The 17,949-nt window shown below is 45.0% G+C and overlaps 1 protein-coding gene across 1 annotated transcript in view; it reads right to left on the reverse strand.

Annotated features, from left to right (window-relative positions):
• Nucleotides 1-5,248: 5,248 nt before the first annotated feature.
• Nucleotides 5,249-17,949, reverse strand: part of LOC309594496 (putative cation-transporting ATPase 13A4) — a gene marked incomplete at both ends in the record, with an annotated part of 41,986 nt that continues 29,285 nt past the window's right edge. The window contains 11 exons of the mRNA XM_082320441.1: nt 5,249-5,470; nt 6,163-6,243; nt 8,371-8,459; nt 9,983-10,197; nt 10,670-10,844; nt 12,099-12,171; nt 12,944-13,040; nt 13,854-13,963; nt 14,873-14,915; nt 16,261-16,340; nt 16,981-17,103. Of these exons, the coding sequence (XP_082176567.1) occupies nt 5,249-5,470; nt 6,163-6,243; nt 8,371-8,459; nt 9,983-10,197; nt 10,670-10,844; nt 12,099-12,171; nt 12,944-13,040; nt 13,854-13,963; nt 14,873-14,915; nt 16,261-16,340; nt 16,981-17,103 (1,308 nt within the window). The remainder of the gene's footprint in view (nt 5,471-6,162; nt 6,244-8,370; nt 8,460-9,982; nt 10,198-10,669; nt 10,845-12,098; nt 12,172-12,943; nt 13,041-13,853; nt 13,964-14,872; nt 14,916-16,260; nt 16,341-16,980; nt 17,104-17,949) is intronic.

Raw genomic sequence — 17,949 nt, forward strand, 5'->3', positions numbered from 1 at the left:
GGCATGTGCTGTATCAACACCCCCAAACTTTGGAGACAATACCATGGTGCCTTCAGCCCTCCAGAAGTACCCTCTGTCACCAGGACATGGCCACCAAGCCGTGCATGAGTAGTTCCACAGGTCCTCATGTTCTTCCCCGAATTGTATGCTTGCCTAACCTCACAACAACCCAGTCACTGGGGCAGAAAGACGGGTCCAGTTGATGAATGCCTGTCTTGCTTAGAGCCTTGGACTCAAGCCACAGGTCAGCATGTCCATCCAGTGCAAGGAACAGAAGGCAGCTGGCAGTGCCCAGCGGTGCAGTTCCTGTGACCTCTGCAGAGCTCTGCTGTCTGCTGCAGCAACAGGCAGTTCTGCTCCGAGTAAGCTGTCAGCCGCTGACTGGCATGTGCGTGGTGACTGCATGCAGTAGTGAAACTTTGTTCATTGAAGAATGGCTGAGGGAGCATTGCTGGTTTTCATGGCTTGGATCTATTGAATCAAGATTTACCTGGCCTTGGGTGGGGTGCGAGAAGGGAGTAAGACATAAATGAAATGTGCCTCTTGTTCTCTGAACCACTTCCCAGGTCCAAAAGCACTTCTTCCAGCACCTCCCAAGTAATCTGCAGGTTCAGGAGAAAGAGCCTGTTATGATCTCCTGATGTCCTCTTTCTCTCTCCGGCCTCACTCTCTTCTTGAAATAGGATGCTCTTTTTACCTGGAGTGATCATGGTGGCTTAGGTGAAAGGCTGGGACAATCAGACAGTGAAGTGGGGAGTTTGTATTCTAACCCTGCCTGCTAATCATCTAGGAAGTACCAAAAAGATTTATTAATTAGATTCAAATCAGACATACAAATGGATGGTTCTTGACTCCCTTTTAATTACAGTGACCTATATCAAGTAATCAAAGCTATGTCAGTGACAAGCACCTCCAGTGGTCACCAGCCACAAGGGACACTGTGAAAACAGGGTAAACCAGAGCAGGGACAAATATGCTTTGTATTTCGGACACACAGGACATTTGGTTACTTTCTTAGAATAGGAATCGTGTCCCCACTGTTGATAGTCAACCAGGAAGAAAATTTACACCGCCTGGCTTGGCTGACGGTGTGTTTGAGTGTTGCCATTGCTTGCATGCATTTGGCGATTGGCCCATGGTGCACTGAGCTATCAGGCAGCACAGCATGACGCTCCTAGCTCGGGGCTGCCTGCCATCTGCCCACAAACTTGACAAAGGCGGTAGAGGGGTTAAGCACTGTCTGGTGGGGGATATTAGTGCAGAATGCTCCAGGACTGTTTTTTCAACGTGAAGACTTTAGAGACCATAAAAGCGAGTAATGAGTCCTCTAAATTCAGTTGTTGGCACCAGACACCCGGAATATAAGACAACTGAATTCTCTGTTTCCTTTCCTTGAACTGGGTGGTCCAGGTAGCAGCTATTTGTGCTTTCCTTTCCTGGTTGATCCTTGGCAGGTACTTTGTCTCCGCAGCCTCCTCTGTAATTCTCCTGAAGAGCTGTGCTGTGCATCAAGTTCCTTAGACAAAAGGTGCTATGTGAGTGGAAAGCTGGTATGTCTTGTAAAAGGTTCTGGCTTGTTAATATTATTGTACGCCTACAGCTATTATTGGCGTGGGTCTGCATTTGTTCCTCCTTTTGTTGTCTGTGCTGCCAAGCAGGCTGAGCTCTAGAGTGCTGATGAGTAGACAAAAACTGTGATGACTGTATGAAGATAAACAAGTAAAAAATAAATGGGAAGGACAAAAATAAAAGTGAATTTCTTTTTTCATTAACTAGGACAAGTGTATTTCACAAGGAAAATCAAATTTTGAAATTAGCTGTTCAGAGTGGCTGCATGGCTCAGTGGATTGGCCGTGCTCCAGGGAGTCTGCCCCTTTGATTTAGTTGTAGAAAGCTAACCAGGATGGACAGTGTCTGCTGGCAAAGATCACTGGGGGTGTTTCCAACCGGTGTCCACTGCCAGTCACAAAAGGAGAAAGTGAGCCTGGAGCTGCTGTCCTCTAGGGGATTCTTCAGCTGTTTGGATAGCTCGGACTGCAGACAGGGACTGTGGAAGCCACATCCAGGGCTGTCAATCTGGCTCTGCCCTTATGCAGCCTCGGAATTTGCAAAACACCCCTATAACACCCCTACAAAACAACTCTTTTCATTAAGGGGCTAAGTTTTATTTCTGTTTCTCTACTGTTCTGTCAGCGTTACAAGCTGGGAGTGCCAAGCAGCAAGTTCAACCGCTCAGACAGAACTGAGCGCCTACATCGTACCTGCCCCTCGTGCACGTACAAGTGAGGATGGGCAAAAGGAGCATGGCAGATGCCTGGCAGACAGGCCGTGCAGGCAGGAAGCTGCTTGTGGCCATCCTGACTTCCAGAAGTATAAGACCCTTTCAAATTACAGAGATCTTCAAAATGCAAAACGCAGACGTGAATCCTAAACACATTTGAAGCTTTTATGTTTGCTTATTCCTCATCCTGACCCTAAATACATTCCTAGTCCCAGTTTGAGGGGACCAGCCCAGCACTGGGATGTGGACTGGGACCTCTGATGTTCCACGAGAGGCAAGGGAGCAGAACACAGGGGCTCTGATGCATGCATACAAGCTGGTTTCTGCAGCAAGGATGTGCGTAACGCATTGCTTGTCTCCCAATGGCCAGAGTTATGCTATGTAAGAGTTCAATGCAGCTGGGACACACCACACAGCTCTGCTGATCGAACTGTGGCTGACACCACTGAGGGAAGACGATAAAATAGGCCCTGGTATAGTTGGAGACGTTGGACTTGCATAGGAAGATGGAACACAAGACTGATACCTTAAAGCGTGGCAGTGGTTAAGTATCACCCACCATCCGAATTCTGTTCTCTTGCAGGTAAGGCTGTATTTCAGCAGCAGGCAAGCAGGGCTTTTTCTTGTCAGCCCTAAAAGCACCACAGGTTTGCCACAAGTTGATACTTTTATACTGTCAGTTGTGACAGAAACATAAAAACATGCCTAGTCTGCAATGCTGCTGCAGCTGCCAGTTTATCACACACAGCAACATGTTTCTTGTGTGCGGGAGTTCATAAACAGGACAGTGAATTTTGTCCCCAAGGAAACTGTTACTGTATCTCAAACAGAGGATGGCAGGAATCACTCCACTAACCTGGTCTTTGGGGTCTCCTTAAGCTGCATGGAGTGCAAAGAGCATCTAGCCTTCACTTTCCAATGGATTTTGCTGCAACCTGGGAACTCATCCTAACTTTGGAGATGCTTTTATGAATAACTGTGAATCATTTCTGGTTTGTGTCAAGCTGTGTGGCTTTGTGGCAGGTATTTACTCTTAGGTAAACTGCAGTAGGTAGGAAGGTACTTAATCCATTTGCTTATGTCAAACTTGTCTAAAATGGGGAAAAAATTGCTTTGAGTCAAATAAATGTTTTATTCAAGTTGAAACATTTTTGGCTTGTTCTTTTTTTCTTTCCTTTTTAGAAAAATAGTATTAGTTATTTTTTGATTCAAGCTAAATTATTTTCAAATGCTGTTCTGGTACAGACATGTTGAATCAAAACAATCCATAATCTCTTCTGATTTGCTCTCCATTTTCCACAGCTACTCTTTAATCTAAAAGACCAAAGGAATCTTTACCATGAGTCCCAGCCTGCCTGATTCTCTGGGTTTCTGTGGCAATGCAGGAGTGCTTTAGCATCGAATAGTGGAAACATACAGTCCCCAGCACTGAAGTGCTCCCAAAGTGCTCCTCAGCCCCACCCAAGAAGAGCATGGGCAAGCTCAACTGTGAAAAACAAATCGTGCAGCCAGTTCAGAGGGGACAACTCCCCTGCACACCTCATCCAAAGAAGGAAGCGCTCTTCTTGATCTGAAGCCTCCCCGACTGACATCTTGTGGCTTTACCCGGCTGGGGACCGAGATTGCAAAATACGGTGAGCAGGAAGTCAGTCTAGCATCAAACGGCTACAAGAACATGCGCTGGTAGAAGCTGCTTTTTTTGAGTAGGTAAAACCTGCAGAAATGTGAAGTGCTATTGCATTTATGTACGGCAGAAGCAGCACAGCAGAGTGAGTAAAAGTCACCATCAAAGGTTAACGGGTGAGGGATATGAGTTGATGAATGACACATGGTGTGTAGCATGTGCAATTATGGTTGGAAACCAGAGCCAAAACCTCAGATGGTTCAACTTAAGAGCATGCCATGGAATTTAATAAGATTATTCTGAGACTTAGCTGGCTCCCGGTCTTTCAATTCAGGTCGTAGGCCCTTGGGGGTAGTAACCCCTTCAATGTCTGCTTCTTTTGGCACTGGTAAACCAGGAGCTGATGCCAGGCGGCAGCCCAGCTGTGCAGCATCAGCTCTAGTAGAGCAAGCTCACCCCACAAGGGCCAGCATGTCCTTGTAGACCCACAGGATGAGATCATAATTTGCAATTATCATGTGTTTTATTCTACTTTTTTAAAATGGATATCCCAAACAAATACCTCCCTCAAAAAAGAATTGTCAAACAATGAAATCATTCTGCTCTGTAGGTCAACAGATTTTTCACCCAGAAAGTGCAAGTACTGCATGTTTTAAACTGAGAAGAGGGCAAACAGGTTGCCTGATAGCAGTGAGCAAGCAATAGAGCTCTGCATTGTTCCCATCACGGGAAGAGCATAATGGTGCTGGGAGTGGATGCTTCTAGAAGGCTTTGGCTATTTGCAGCTCCTTCCAGCTCCAAAAAGCCAAGGACTGCCAGAAGGGGAACAAACCCCAACAAACACCAGACACCAGGTAGCAGTATCTGAAACCGTGAAAGCTATAGGAATCCCAGGACCTGCCTGTGTTCAGCAGCCTCTATCAGGAGTAAGTTCTACTTGTTCTCTCAAAGGGGATCTCCCCAGAGGAGTGCTGGTATCTGAATTAGCTAATTCTCATCTGGAGGAGCCCCCACCTTTATGGACCATATAATGTAGTTCAAGAGAGGGATGCAGCAACAGGGTGTTTCAGGCATGAATACTTCGCCAATATTCAGCAAGCTGTTCCATTTACAGGTGGCAGCCATTCATACATGGGCAAGGGGACAGGAGAAATACTGCTGTAGCTTTATGCTACTGCAGCCAGCTTTTCTGCTTCCAGTTAATTTAAAAATAAGCCAGAGCTGGTTAGTCTCAGAATGGGGGGACAGTGGTGGGTCAGTCCTTCCTCTTTTCTTGTATCTCTGAGATAGTCCTTCTACAGCCAACTGCAACTGTCCTGGACATGTGTCCTCTGCAGTTTCCTTCAGAGTGCGTCCTCATTGCTGTCAAATGTTGGATTGCTATGGCCTCCCATATTTCCCTCTACTGATATTGCCACAGAATCTGAGAAGAAGGTTTCATTCAGAGGTGGCCAGGCCGAGTCCTGCTCTAACACTCGCTGCAGCCTCTTGTAATGGCTCTTTGAGTGGTACCGGAAGGTCTTTTTCAGCAGCATCCATAACGGTCTGTTCTCAATGACAGCTTCCTGTAAAAGCAAGAGCAAAAGGAAGATTCTGGAGGACCTGGACAGCAGTTTTCCCCTCTTCATCCTGCTCATCCACATCCCTTAAATAGCCTTTTACTGACCATTTCTCATATCAGCTCCACTAGAGCTCTCCACCAGAAAACTGGGACCAGCTCTTCCTGACAGTGTTCAGGATCTGAGTGTAAAACAACAAAGACTGCCCACATTTCTCTAGCCTGGGGCAGGGCCCGATACATCCCATCCCACTCACCAGAGGAAAGAAACGATGGTTGGGCCTTGCATTCCCTTATATCTGATCATTCAGATGTGGGGCTTTGAGGAAAGAGAGTAAGGGTGAGGTAGAATCATAGAATCGTAGAATCATAGAATCATAGAATCATTAAGGTGGAAAAGACCCTTAAGATCATTGAGTCCAACCGTTAACCTAGCACTGCCAAGTCCACCACTAAACCATGTCCTTGAGCACCACGTCTACCCGTCTTTTAAATATCTTCAGGGATGGAGACTCAACCACTTCCCTGGGCAGCCTGTTCCAGTGCCTGACTACCCTTTCGGTGAAGAAGGTAGCAGCAATGGCTCCTGTTTTACTAGATATTCCCAAACTGGGCTGAGGAGGAGGGAGAAAGAGTGAGATCTGACCCTTTCATCTCTCCATTTAGTGCTGACAGGTACATTCAATGAAGTGTGCTCACCTCGACAAGGAAGGACACAGCAAGTGTGACTGCAAGCATTATCACCATGGAAATCCGCCACATGGTAGGGGTGCAAACGAGCTGGGAAAAAAGCAGAAGCTGTTCCAACAATATGTGTGCACACTAGACACTGGTGGGAGCTTGTGTCATAGAATCATAGATACATAGAATCATTTAGGTTGGAAAAGACCCTTAAGATCATTGAGTCCAACTGTAAACCTAACACTGACAACTCCCCACTAAACCACGTCCCTAAGCACCACATCTACACATCTTTTAAATACCCCCAGGGTTGGTGCCTCAATCACTTCCCTGGGCAGCCTGTTCCAAGCCTTTCAGTGAAGAAATTGTTCCTAACATCCAATCTAAACCTCCCCTGGCACAACTTGGGGCTGTTTCCTCACATCCTATCACTTGTTACCCAGGAAAAGAGACCGACCCCCGCCTTGCTACAACCTGCTTTCAGGTAGTTGTGAAGAGCAATAAGGTCTCCCCTGAGCCTCCTTTTCTCCAGGCTAAACAACCCCAGTTCCCTCAGCCGCTCCTCACAGGACTTGTTCTCTAGACCCTTCACCAGCTTTTTGTCATCAAAAGCCAGGATCCCACACTGGCTGTACACTGCTGATGAGCCAATATTGCTACTTGTCTGGAGGAATTATTGATAAAGACGCCTTGAAACTTACGATGCAGCAGAGAAACTCCAGAACTGCAACAGGAAATCTAAATGCTTCCTTTCTTTCTAACACAGGAAACAGTCGAGTCTGAGTATTTCAGCTCCAAACCCAGCTCCAGCTTCCCACAGCCGGCAGCACTGGCTTTCTGGCTGTAGCTCAACTTATTTTGGAGATGCAGCACAGATCCAAAATTTGGATCAGCAGTTTCTCAAGGGCTAGGCTATTGCAGAGTTTCTTTTTGCCACTCCCTCCTTTTCTCTTCTCAGCAAATCTGATGTATACCCTCCAGACAGCCTGGGAGTTCTGCAGTTCTCCACAAAGGCATTTTAGCCCCTCACAGCTGCAGTGCTGACAATGTTCTGTGTCACCACAGTCCACAACAGAACTAAGACTTGCTTTAAAGTGCCATCTCGTGGCAGATTCTTTAACTGGGTCTGCCCGCTGAGCCACCGCTCTGGAAACAGTTACACGGTGAGGCAGCTTTAGCTAGGCTGCTTGGCATTCAAAATCCAGGTCCATTCCCCTTGTCTATGTTTCTCTTCCCATGTTTCATTATTTCCATTTTTAAATCCACTTGCTAACTGTCATGCAAAGATACAGGACTGGAATCAGCATCATGTTCAGTACTTGTTATTCAAAGCCACCACACTTCATCGTTCTGATTACAAATGTACGGGAAAAATAGCTGTGTGTTGCTTTTGTTGTTTTATTCCTGTGACTCCTACCACAAGGCTGTGAGTGTGTCACGGTGGAGGAGGTTAAAATCTCCCAGCCTCAACATACTAATTGCCAGGTCCACTGACAACCCCATCTTACGGCTGATGTAGATCTCATCCTTCCCTTGCATTTCCCCTAGGATGGGTTTGCACAAAGCAACTCCCAGCTTGTATTTTGCCAGACTAAATAAGCCAAGCCCTATTAGTATTTATTAACCAATGATCAAGATAGATCCTCTATTGCCATGACAGCCCCACTAGTCTTTCTCTACAACTGTTCTAAACCTAAATGCTGCTTTAAGAAACTGCAGGCTGTCTGAAATTTAAAGAGGGAGACTGAAAATATTGCAGACTGAGAACTGAGAGCTGCTGCGAGTGCTGACTGGCAGATATTCTTTGCAAGAGGATCTGTGTGCAGAGTAGCACAGCCTGAGAAACACAAGTGCATGGTGCTTTAGTTTAAACTTGCAGGGCCTAGCCCCTTTCTTTTTGTGGCTTCACAACTATCAAGCCACCAACATACCAAGCATGGTAATCTTAGTGATGTCATCTTCTGTTTCATGGACAAAGCACTGAAACAATCAAATGTACATGTGTAGCTGTCCAGGTTTCAGAATGCACAGATCTTAGTTTGAAGCTACTATACCTCCAGAATGTTCTTCAATGCCATCATCTAAAATCCATCTCTTTAAATTTGATTAGTCATTAGAGGTGCCACATATCCCTGCAAAACTCTGTGCCTTTTGTTAAAAACAATCCCAGTGCACTTATAATGGGACTGGCAGTAGGAAGAAAACCCACCTTGGAACAATACTCACATCCATCTTAGAGTAGAGATCATCAATATCAGCAAACACCAAGAAGAGGCAAATGCCCAGCTGCCCTATGAGCACCAGTAAGAACACATCTGAAGGGACAAGAACAAGCAAATAAAACCACAGGTTTAGGAGCAATCTCAGCTGCTTGCCTTTACTACAGAAGATTGTAATAATTTTCTGTGTCAAATAGTCAAAAAAAAATCCATGAAATAATAGGAAGGAACTTTCAGCAAAAGAAAAATGAACAGAGTAAAACCTAAAACCCCAGCTTTACTCAGTCAAGCAGATATATGCGAGGCTAGGACGAGCCTTGTAGCCACAGATTTAAAACGCCAAAAGAGTATTTTGAACATTTGATCTGACCTCTCATGTCTGAGAAGCCTTCAAGCCTTCCAGTGAGTCTTACTCTGAGCTCAGTGTCTCCTGTCATTCAGAAAAATGTCCAGGATGTCATCTTGCTTTTGTTGATATGATTAGGAACTCTGCCCTCAATTTCAGTGATATCAAAACTTTGCTCTTGATCAGGATCTAAAGAGTCTAAGTAATGGAGAATCTATTGTCCTCCCCATCCGTAGGCAAATGTTTCAAGGATGAGTAAATTCATTTTCTCTTCATCTGGCATGCACCAAACTTCACCCCCCAGCCACTCACTCTGGTTTTGCCTGGTTCTGGGAGACTGACGACCCACTCTTCTGCTATCTGGGAGGAATGTCCCCTCCTTGCTATTACTATACTAAACCAGCAAAGCCACAAAACCTGCAGCATTAATTTAACTCTTCAGCCAAAAAAGAACTGAATAGAGCTTTGCCTGAGAGACAGCTGCAGAATTTGTCCCACAGCGAAAAAGAAGACCTCTCCTATACCTCACTGCAGCTTCCAGGACTGCCACGATCACGCATGCTCATCTTCCCTTCACATGACAGTCTTTCAGAGGCAGAACAGACCTACTAGACTTCATTACAGCCCCTTCAAGTTATTGCCTCCTTTGACGTTTCCTCTTTAAAGAAGTTACCTGTCATAGATTTAGCAAATGCTAAATGTCTTTGGTTCTGGAATAGGAAATGGGGCCTCTGCAAATGCACAGATTTCATTGTATGTTTTCTTTTGAAATGGGCCCAAAAGAATGCCCTGAACATAAGTTCTCTCAAATACTGCTCAACCAGCATGCTTTGGGGAGACAGGCATAGGGCTCTTCCAGAGTTATTCTAAAGACTAAAGCAAAGTGAGACCACCTAATTCTGGCTCTTCGTGAGATGTCTCATTCAGGCTGTCTTAAGTAAATTGATGCTTCTGCCAGCCAAACCCACCTTTCTGCTACTCCTTAAAAGCTTGTATCAAACTCCATTTGTCTGTTTCAGAAATCCAAATGCCAGGGACAAGTTTTTAGCAGTACAGAAGCACAAGGTGTGGGCCCAGCTCAGAGAGCTGCTGGTTACAGGATGCCACTGGCACTAAAACTTCTGATGAGAGGGCCTTTAGTCATTTAGAAATCTAATATTGGGCTCCTGCTTTTTTGGCTGGCATCACTCTGGTCAAGTTTTAATTTTTCCCTAGAGAACTGACCTCCTCAGCTGACTTACTCACAGATCCCTCCCTCTCTCCCCATACTTACAGTTTGTGTAGATGGGTTGCCTGAAAGGCTTTCCCTTGGAAAACACTAGTGCTACGATGAGGCAGTTGATGGTACTTAGCAGCCACACTGTGGTGTTTTCATAGCTCTTGTAGCCATTGTCCATTTGCCCATGGGCTGCATCTCTCATCCCATGGAGTCCCAGGCTGGAAACAGAGGTAGAATTCTCCACGTGGTTGTTCGTTGAGAGGCAGGCGCTGAAAAAGAGTGTCACACTGGTCAGCGAATGATCACTGTCCTGGTTATTTCCCCCAGCTTCCACTACCACTGTCAGGAATCCTCCCTCACAGCCATGATTTGCTCGTGCTATCACAAGGATGTAGATTATTGGCAATGTCCTCAATCTTACCCACCAAGTTGAGCTTGCTGAACTTGGCAGAGCCTGAGCTCAAATCACCTTGGATACCCTGGTCTTCCCTGCAATCAAATACTCCTCTTTGTGCTCAACAGAAGCATTCTCACCACATGCACTGCGCTGCACAGCAGATTTGCTGGAGAGCTTAGGGACCTGCAGACAACACTGGTTAATGTGTTTGCACCCTGTGGGGAAGCACAGGGTCTGCCTGCAGCTGCTGATCAGGCCTGTAGTTAAGCTGATCAACGGTATCATGCAGACCTGTCCCACTAGGTCTGATCTGTGTTACCCAGAGTCCCAAGAAGGGGACCTACCTGTGTATATCAGTCTTGGAATACCAAGGCTGCTCCTGGACCACCACAAACCCGAAAATCTGCATGCTGAGGCTGAAGAGGATGTTAAGGACAACAGAGAGCAGCAACGGGGGTGAGATGAGTTGGCTAGGAGGCCTGTAGGGAACCAGCTTTGGATAGGCACCTGTGAAACTCACTGAAACATGCACAGACATGTTCACTAGTGTGTCCAAAATACAAGCAGTGCTGCTGTGTATTACTGACTGTTATCAATGGCCAGCACTTTCACAGTCTATAATGTTCTTTATAATACATATAAATAATATATCAAGTACAAAATACAGAGTTGTTTTCTTACAAAATCTTATTGGCCACAGAAGAGATTAATTAATGGCATCTGACTAGCATGAGGCATTTTTGGAAAACAAAATGTTGGATTTTTATTTTATTTGGCTACTGTTAGGCCCAAGGATATAAGGATATGCTCAAGCTCTCCTGTTCTCTTTCTGTCACTTGTCAACTGTGGCTTGGGATTTTCTGTTGCCCATGTTCTGTGCATCCACATGGACTAAGCACCTAGTTCCCAGTTATTTGAGCTGGTAGAGGACTGCACTAGCTGACCCAATAGGTTTTCTTCTGTTCTTAGGCTTGACAAAGTTATCCAGACTTTGAGTAAAAGAGCTATACAGAAAGCCTTGATGCAGTATTCCAAATGGGCTACTTACAGCAAGGTAGCTTTTGGCACCCGGTATTGTGGCTGACCCTTTTAGGCTTGATTTAATCAAGGCCTTTTCCAGTTGTCTGTGTTCCAGCAGGGATGGAAGACACCTATGTGGTTTTGTTATATGCTTTTCATGGCCCTGCCCTTGCCATTCCTGCTTCTAAAGCGCTCCCTGCGTTTACTCTATCTCAACAACCCTGTCTTTCTCTTTCCCTTTCCCCTCCAGCATTGGTTTCCTCTCTTATTCTTGGCTTACAACTTCCTGTTGTGTCTGACATCTGTCATTTCTTTCTTCTCCATTTTCATCTCTCTTTCCTCTCATGCCTGCTGCCTACACAGCTTCAAATATGACTTAGACTCCAAACAGTCGATCCCTACACCTTTTCATTTGGGCATGGATCCATAGGTATCTTCTTAATCTGCCTTCCTAAGTCAATAGGAAAAAGCCTGGATGGACTTTCCACTGAATTAGGTCTGTTTTTACTCCTTCTAGAGATAACATCCCAGTTATCAACAACCTACATGCTCAGAAAATGTACCACTAAGAATTACCCATCTTATTTCAGAGCTTTTCTCAAACAAGACGCCTCCTCTACTAATCGAAACATCCTGTACTCTATGTAGTCTCTCTCTTCTTCCTTTCTGTACATAGAATTACGCATTTCCAAGGAGGTGAAAAATATTTGAGATCATTCTCTCATTAATACATAGGATGACTAAGGGGCTTACTTGTCACACCAATTACAGTGGTAATAGCCAGATCTTGGAACAAAAATTGATAATTCCCAAAGGAGTTTAGTTGCTGAAAAGAGGAACACAAAGAAAAAAAAAAAAAAACACAAATCAGACATTTGCCGTGGGCTTGTTTATATCATCTCCAGAAAGCCATATTATTTTCATGGAGCTAATGCTCTGCTGTTTGTTCTGAAGCGCTACTCAGCAGATAAGGGGACCATACAATCCACCATCCTGCCAATAGATTCATCATCATTGGGCCTGCAGTGAATACTCTCATTTTCTGCATTGTTTGGACTAACGATGCTTCCAGTTCACTCAATGCAATTAAAAAGAAGGCTATTTGAAGAGACATGCTTTCTCAATGCTGGGTGACTTCTGAATGCAAAGCCCTCCTCTCTATTTGGGAAGAAGCCATGCAAAAGTGATTTAAGGTTCTCCAGGGGATTTTGCTTACTGTCAAGTTAATTCATGCTTCAAATGCTGAATAAATTGCAACAGCATATGCTTACACCAGATTCTCCCTTTTCACAGACATATGCCCTCATCCAAAATGCTGTTCAGTATCTCAGCCTTCTTTTTGCCTAGCTTGGATCTTGAGCCCACTGGCTGAAGTTAATGGGAAGAATCTTTCCAGTTTTCAGCTGAGGGTACAGGAGGACCATATGATCACACCACAAAAGTTTGCAGCTCAGATAAAGGTAAAGCTCCATATTCTAGTTTTATTGTGGCTTTTATGCCACGTTTCTCCTACAAGGGAGTTCTCCTACAAGGGAGTTCTCCTGCAAGTTCTCCTACAAGGCTCATCCAGTTCTAGCCAACATGTTCGCAAGACATACCCAGTACAGCAGGAGAACACCAAGGTACTGAATGGTGCTGTACAGTGCCATGTACTTGAACATGCAGAAGGAAGTGACGAGGGCAGCACGGCCTTCCCTGTGTGAAGACATGAATAATAAGGACAGCGATTAGGTGATGGGTCTGCTCCTGTTGCTAGTCCTCTCAAAATGCTGTTGAAAAACAAGGCATGTGTCACAAGTAGAGAAGTCTTTGCCATTATCTTGCTGGGAGGTGAAATAAATAAAATCTGGCCTGAATGAAAGTAAAATCTTCACTTGTGAAATCTTGCTGCAAGAAAAAGGGCTTGATTCCAGTCATCTGTGTTCCCAAGACTACAATTTACCCCAGTGAGGTTTCCTGCTGACATTAATAGTGCAGGTAACAACTCCTTATGAGGAAAAACATAGAAAGCCAAGCAGCTGTTCAGTGAGTTCAACTAACAAGTTCCCTCCTGCTGCAGTGAACATATAGTATCCAACAAGGGTAACGCACCCTCCTTCGTTATTCATCTGCCCCAGTAAGCAAAATCAGGACCTTGGCATAACCGATGCTAACATTTTGCTTGCACGGGGTATCAGAGGCAGGGCCTAACAGTAGTGTACAGGTTGATTTGTGGACATTTGATTCAGCTTTATGGGGCACTGTTCATTTTGCTATTTCTTTTTTACTTAAAATACTGCTAATGATACAAAGCTCAGCTGTAGATGCCCTCCTCCTGTAGTTTTGAGGGAATTAATATATCTTAAAGGAATTTCAGATGCGAACTAGGCAAATGGTAATTTCAAGGTCAAAGACATTTATTTTTCTCTAGATATCTATATTCTGGCCTGGTGGGAACACCCAACACTAATATTGAGAGGAGTGGAAACTGTCTCCTTTATGAAATAAGAAACAAAAATCCATGCTTACCTGATTAGCTCTGGCACACATGCTATGCTGGGGGTTTGGGATGTGAAAGGTGAAGCCACAGATGCCTCCTGCTCCGACAGTGATATCCCTGCATGCGCCACTTTCAAAGCCTGAAAGTCACATTCTTCTTCAGCACTCACAAACCAGGAAGACACAGCAACTGACATGTCAGCCAAGAAGTGACCCCATATTACAGGATGCATTCTGTGAACAGCAGTCCCTCTTCACTCCCTGGGTGTGCTCCACCCAAAAGGTTGCTCCAGTGGGAGGTGGTTGAGGCATCGGGTCCAGAAGAAGAATGGGGATGACAGCATGGGAAAGTCCATTTTCCACAGACCCCAAAGCCATCCACTACCAGCTGCAGAAGACAGGTTTGGCTCTGCCTCCTTTGTCAGCAATTATTTGCAGTCACACCTTATGTAGACAGTCTAGGTTCTCTGCTTGCTTCCCCCAGGAGAATCCTTGGGACTTTGCGCTAGGGCATGTGAGTGCTTCACTGCCTAGGTGACATTGCTCTCACTGCCAGAAGGGTGTGTGAAGCCATGGAGTGAACTGAACCTGCCCAGAAAGGAGTTATGGGTCCCTCCTGAACATGGACCCTTCCTTTTGGAAAAAAAACTTTCTTGCACTTCTAAAATATGCATTTACAAAAACCTTGTAGGGCTACAGTTGTTCCCCATGGAAACTCCTCCTCATGCTAGTCTTCTCCACCCCCAGACACTGAAGATGTTGACAGAAACCCCAGTGGAGGATTTGGAGAATCCTCTGGTGGGTTTTGCGCAGGAAATTAATCCATCCTTGAGACCACAAACTGCAACAATCTCTGCCTAGGACAGCTCTTGCATGGTAAGGACCGCACTGTGGGATCAGGCCTGAATCAGTACTGGTGCCAGTATAGCTGCTCTGTGAAAAAGCAGAGCACTCCCATCTCCAGCATGTGCTCAGTTTGGGATATTCTACTGGCATTGCACTCATTTTTCATTTTTTAAATAAATATATTGTAAAGAATTTTCACTTACCCCACAGTCATTGGCTCCATCTCCACACATGCCCACAAAGTAACTAAAAAATAAAGTGACCCACAGTTCAGTTCTGGGTAAAGTGAGACCTATAAACAGGAGGGAATCAGAGCCTCCTCCATGTGAGTCGCTTATGCAAGTCATGCAAGCTTTTTGTTAAAAGCCCTTCTGGAAAGCTAAAAGACTGAAATACAAGCCCAGGACTCTGGACTGTGCATGAGCCTTGGGCTTGCACCTCAGATGTGCCTCCAGTAACGAGTTTCTGCTGCAACGGACTGAAGAATACATTAGCATGTTGTTTTATGTTCACTACAATGGACTCAGCCTCCCATCCTCACTGGGTTTAAGGTCAATCATAATAGAGGAAAGGGCTAACGGTGACAGCCCTGCTCAGAAAGGAAGGATTGCAGGCACTGGTACCTCATGTTCACTGGGAATAGACATGAATGGGGATTCTGCTTTGGGGTCCAGTCCTGCCAGAATCTCCTGCGGCAGACAGAGAGTGACAGAGACAGCTGGAGCAGAGGGAGAAGGAGAACATGGCTTAACAGGATATTGGGAGACAGCTCCCCACCCTGAGGCTGAAATAACCTTGTGAAATGATGAGCCCTAAAAGTAAATCCTTATATCTGCAGCATCCAAGTAAAATCAGCCTAGTGCTTCAGGAGCTGACTCACTTGTGTCTTTTACTGCTGAGGCATGGATTTCAGCACAGGGGAAGTTCTCACTGGGATGTACTGATGGTGGTCCAAGGAGGCCAGACAGTGGCTGGGGTGCTCACAACTGCTCACACCAGGCTGATAATCTGACACAGCCTAAAGCTTACCCTGCTCTAGGGCAAGGCCAGAGGCCAGCTAGTTGAGGTGACGGTGGGGGTCTTCAAAAGACTTGAGAAACAGCTGAATAACAGGCAACAAGACACCTGGGAATATATATACACCTCTGTGACTGTGAGCAGCATAGGCCATACCAATCCAAACTTCCCTGCCATGTTTTCTAACCCATTGCACTGAGTCAGCGATAGTGCAGTAAAAAGACTGCTAGCATCAGAGAAGCTGCAGTGCTGGGAGATATTCCTAAAAATCTTGGGTAGACAAGTGCCCCTCCTTCGGCCCAGAAAGAGAAGTAAGTATGAAGGATGATGTGAATAAACGAAACCCAGTTCAGTGTTAGGTCTTTGATGGGTTGCCAAACCAAGATGGCCTTCAGTGTCTCTGCTTTAACAGGCTTTTGGAATTGAATTGCAAAGCTCTATACCTGTGGAAGTTTTAGTTTTGTGCACTTCCAGGAAACGCTATGATAGACAGAAGCTAGCTCTTACTAGACTCTTTTCAAGCCTGGAAATTCATCAAACACTTCCTAACTCTTAGTGCTCATTATGAACTTACTCCAGCTTTTGAAACTCTTCTACAAGGCTGGATTTCTGACCAGGAGACATTCTAGCAAAAACTGTTCCATTCAGCAGGAGCTGTAAGGAGAAAAAAGGAAGTGATTTTTTAAGCACTTGAGGTAAGACTCAGTGATTTCAGTGATAATCTGGAATAGAAACCACCAAAAATTCACGTTTCCAAACAACTGATGCTAGACTCCAAAGCAGGAAAGGCTGATGATCAAAGATAAAAGGTATTTTAATTAATATTTTGAAAAAATAACAATCACAATAAGGACAACAGGCCTGGTGTGTTATTTGAGTTACCTGATGAACACAGATTACCAGGCAGGGATTTACTAGAATTCATGAGACTATCCTTTCCATAAAACATACAAGTCATGCTGAATTGCATGCTGTGTAAGACCATGTTTTCTCCTGTTCTCCAAACATGACAGAATCAGTGCTGTGCAAGGGCCAGGCATATGGGCACAAATGTTTTAAGTCATGTCCTCACACCATGAGGCAGGTCTGTTCCTCTCATGTGCAGAAAAAATCCAGGGATTTTCAGATCCTTCCCCATAGGTTAATATTAGAGATACATCCAGACCATAAGTATATCAGGGTTAGAATTGTTCCCAAAAGATGTCCTGGTACAGATCTCTTCAGCTAATTATATCAGGACAATCCGAATCTACTGAATGGCAAGCCTACCCCAGTTAAATAATCCAGATCTTACCTTCGGAAGTAAGTGCCTGAAATGCTGTACTACAATTTGGTAAGATTTTCCACTCATGGCAAAATGATACTGGCCTGATCCCAATGCCAGCCTGATTCTTCGTTCAGTCTGACTGTCCTCCTCCTATAAAACAAGACAGAATGAGTGCTGCCCCCAGGCCCTCAAAAGCTACTTTGTGCATTTACACAAGCACTACTACAGACGAAGAGAAGGGCATACCATGAGGAGGGCACTTGTGAAGACTCTGGGAGATCTGGGTTCAAGGCCCATTGCTTTTACCTGGATTCATAAAGGGATTTAGGCATATAATGCCATTAATTTCAGTGCTAACTGGGTGCTGCATATGTCTTAAAAGCTGGCCCTCATCATTGCCACATTTGATAGAATTTGTGAGTGCCAATCTGGTGGGCTGCACTTTGAGTGAGAGGGGCTAGAGAAAGCATATAGGCATCATAGCTAGGCATGCCTTTTTGCAGTGAAATACAGTGAAGGTGCTGCTCAGGCTGAGCTTTGGTAGAAAGGAACCCCTCAACAGCCCCTGCAGAGATTCCCTACCATCTCCCTGACTCTAATACTTCTCAGAGAAGGGTCAGCACCTTCAGACATACTCTTCAGGGAGAGAGTAACTGGTCTTTGTCTCAATTTCTTTGTGGAGATGCCTGATGAAACATAATTTCTTAGCATAACTAGCCTATGTTTCACTGTATATATACAACTTCTCAACAGTTAATCTGTGTTTTAATGCTGCAGGTATGGGGAAGTGCTAACTCTCTACTTTCTTGACCAGGGCTGGTTCATTCAGTGCAGTTCCACAGATTTTACATCCGCATCTATACTATCAAATTTACCTTGCAGGGAAAGGAAACATGCTTTAAACTGGCATCAGCTAAGCATGAGGGCTAGAGACAAATCTTTCCTGGGTTTCTGCAAAGCTGTTCTCAAATCTAGCTAGGCAGTTAGCAAAAATGT

Source organism: Platalea leucorodia, assembly GCF_965183815.1.
Source record: "Platalea leucorodia genome assembly, chromosome: 8".
Lineage (NCBI taxonomy): Eukaryota > Metazoa > Chordata > Aves > Pelecaniformes > Threskiornithidae > Platalea > Platalea leucorodia.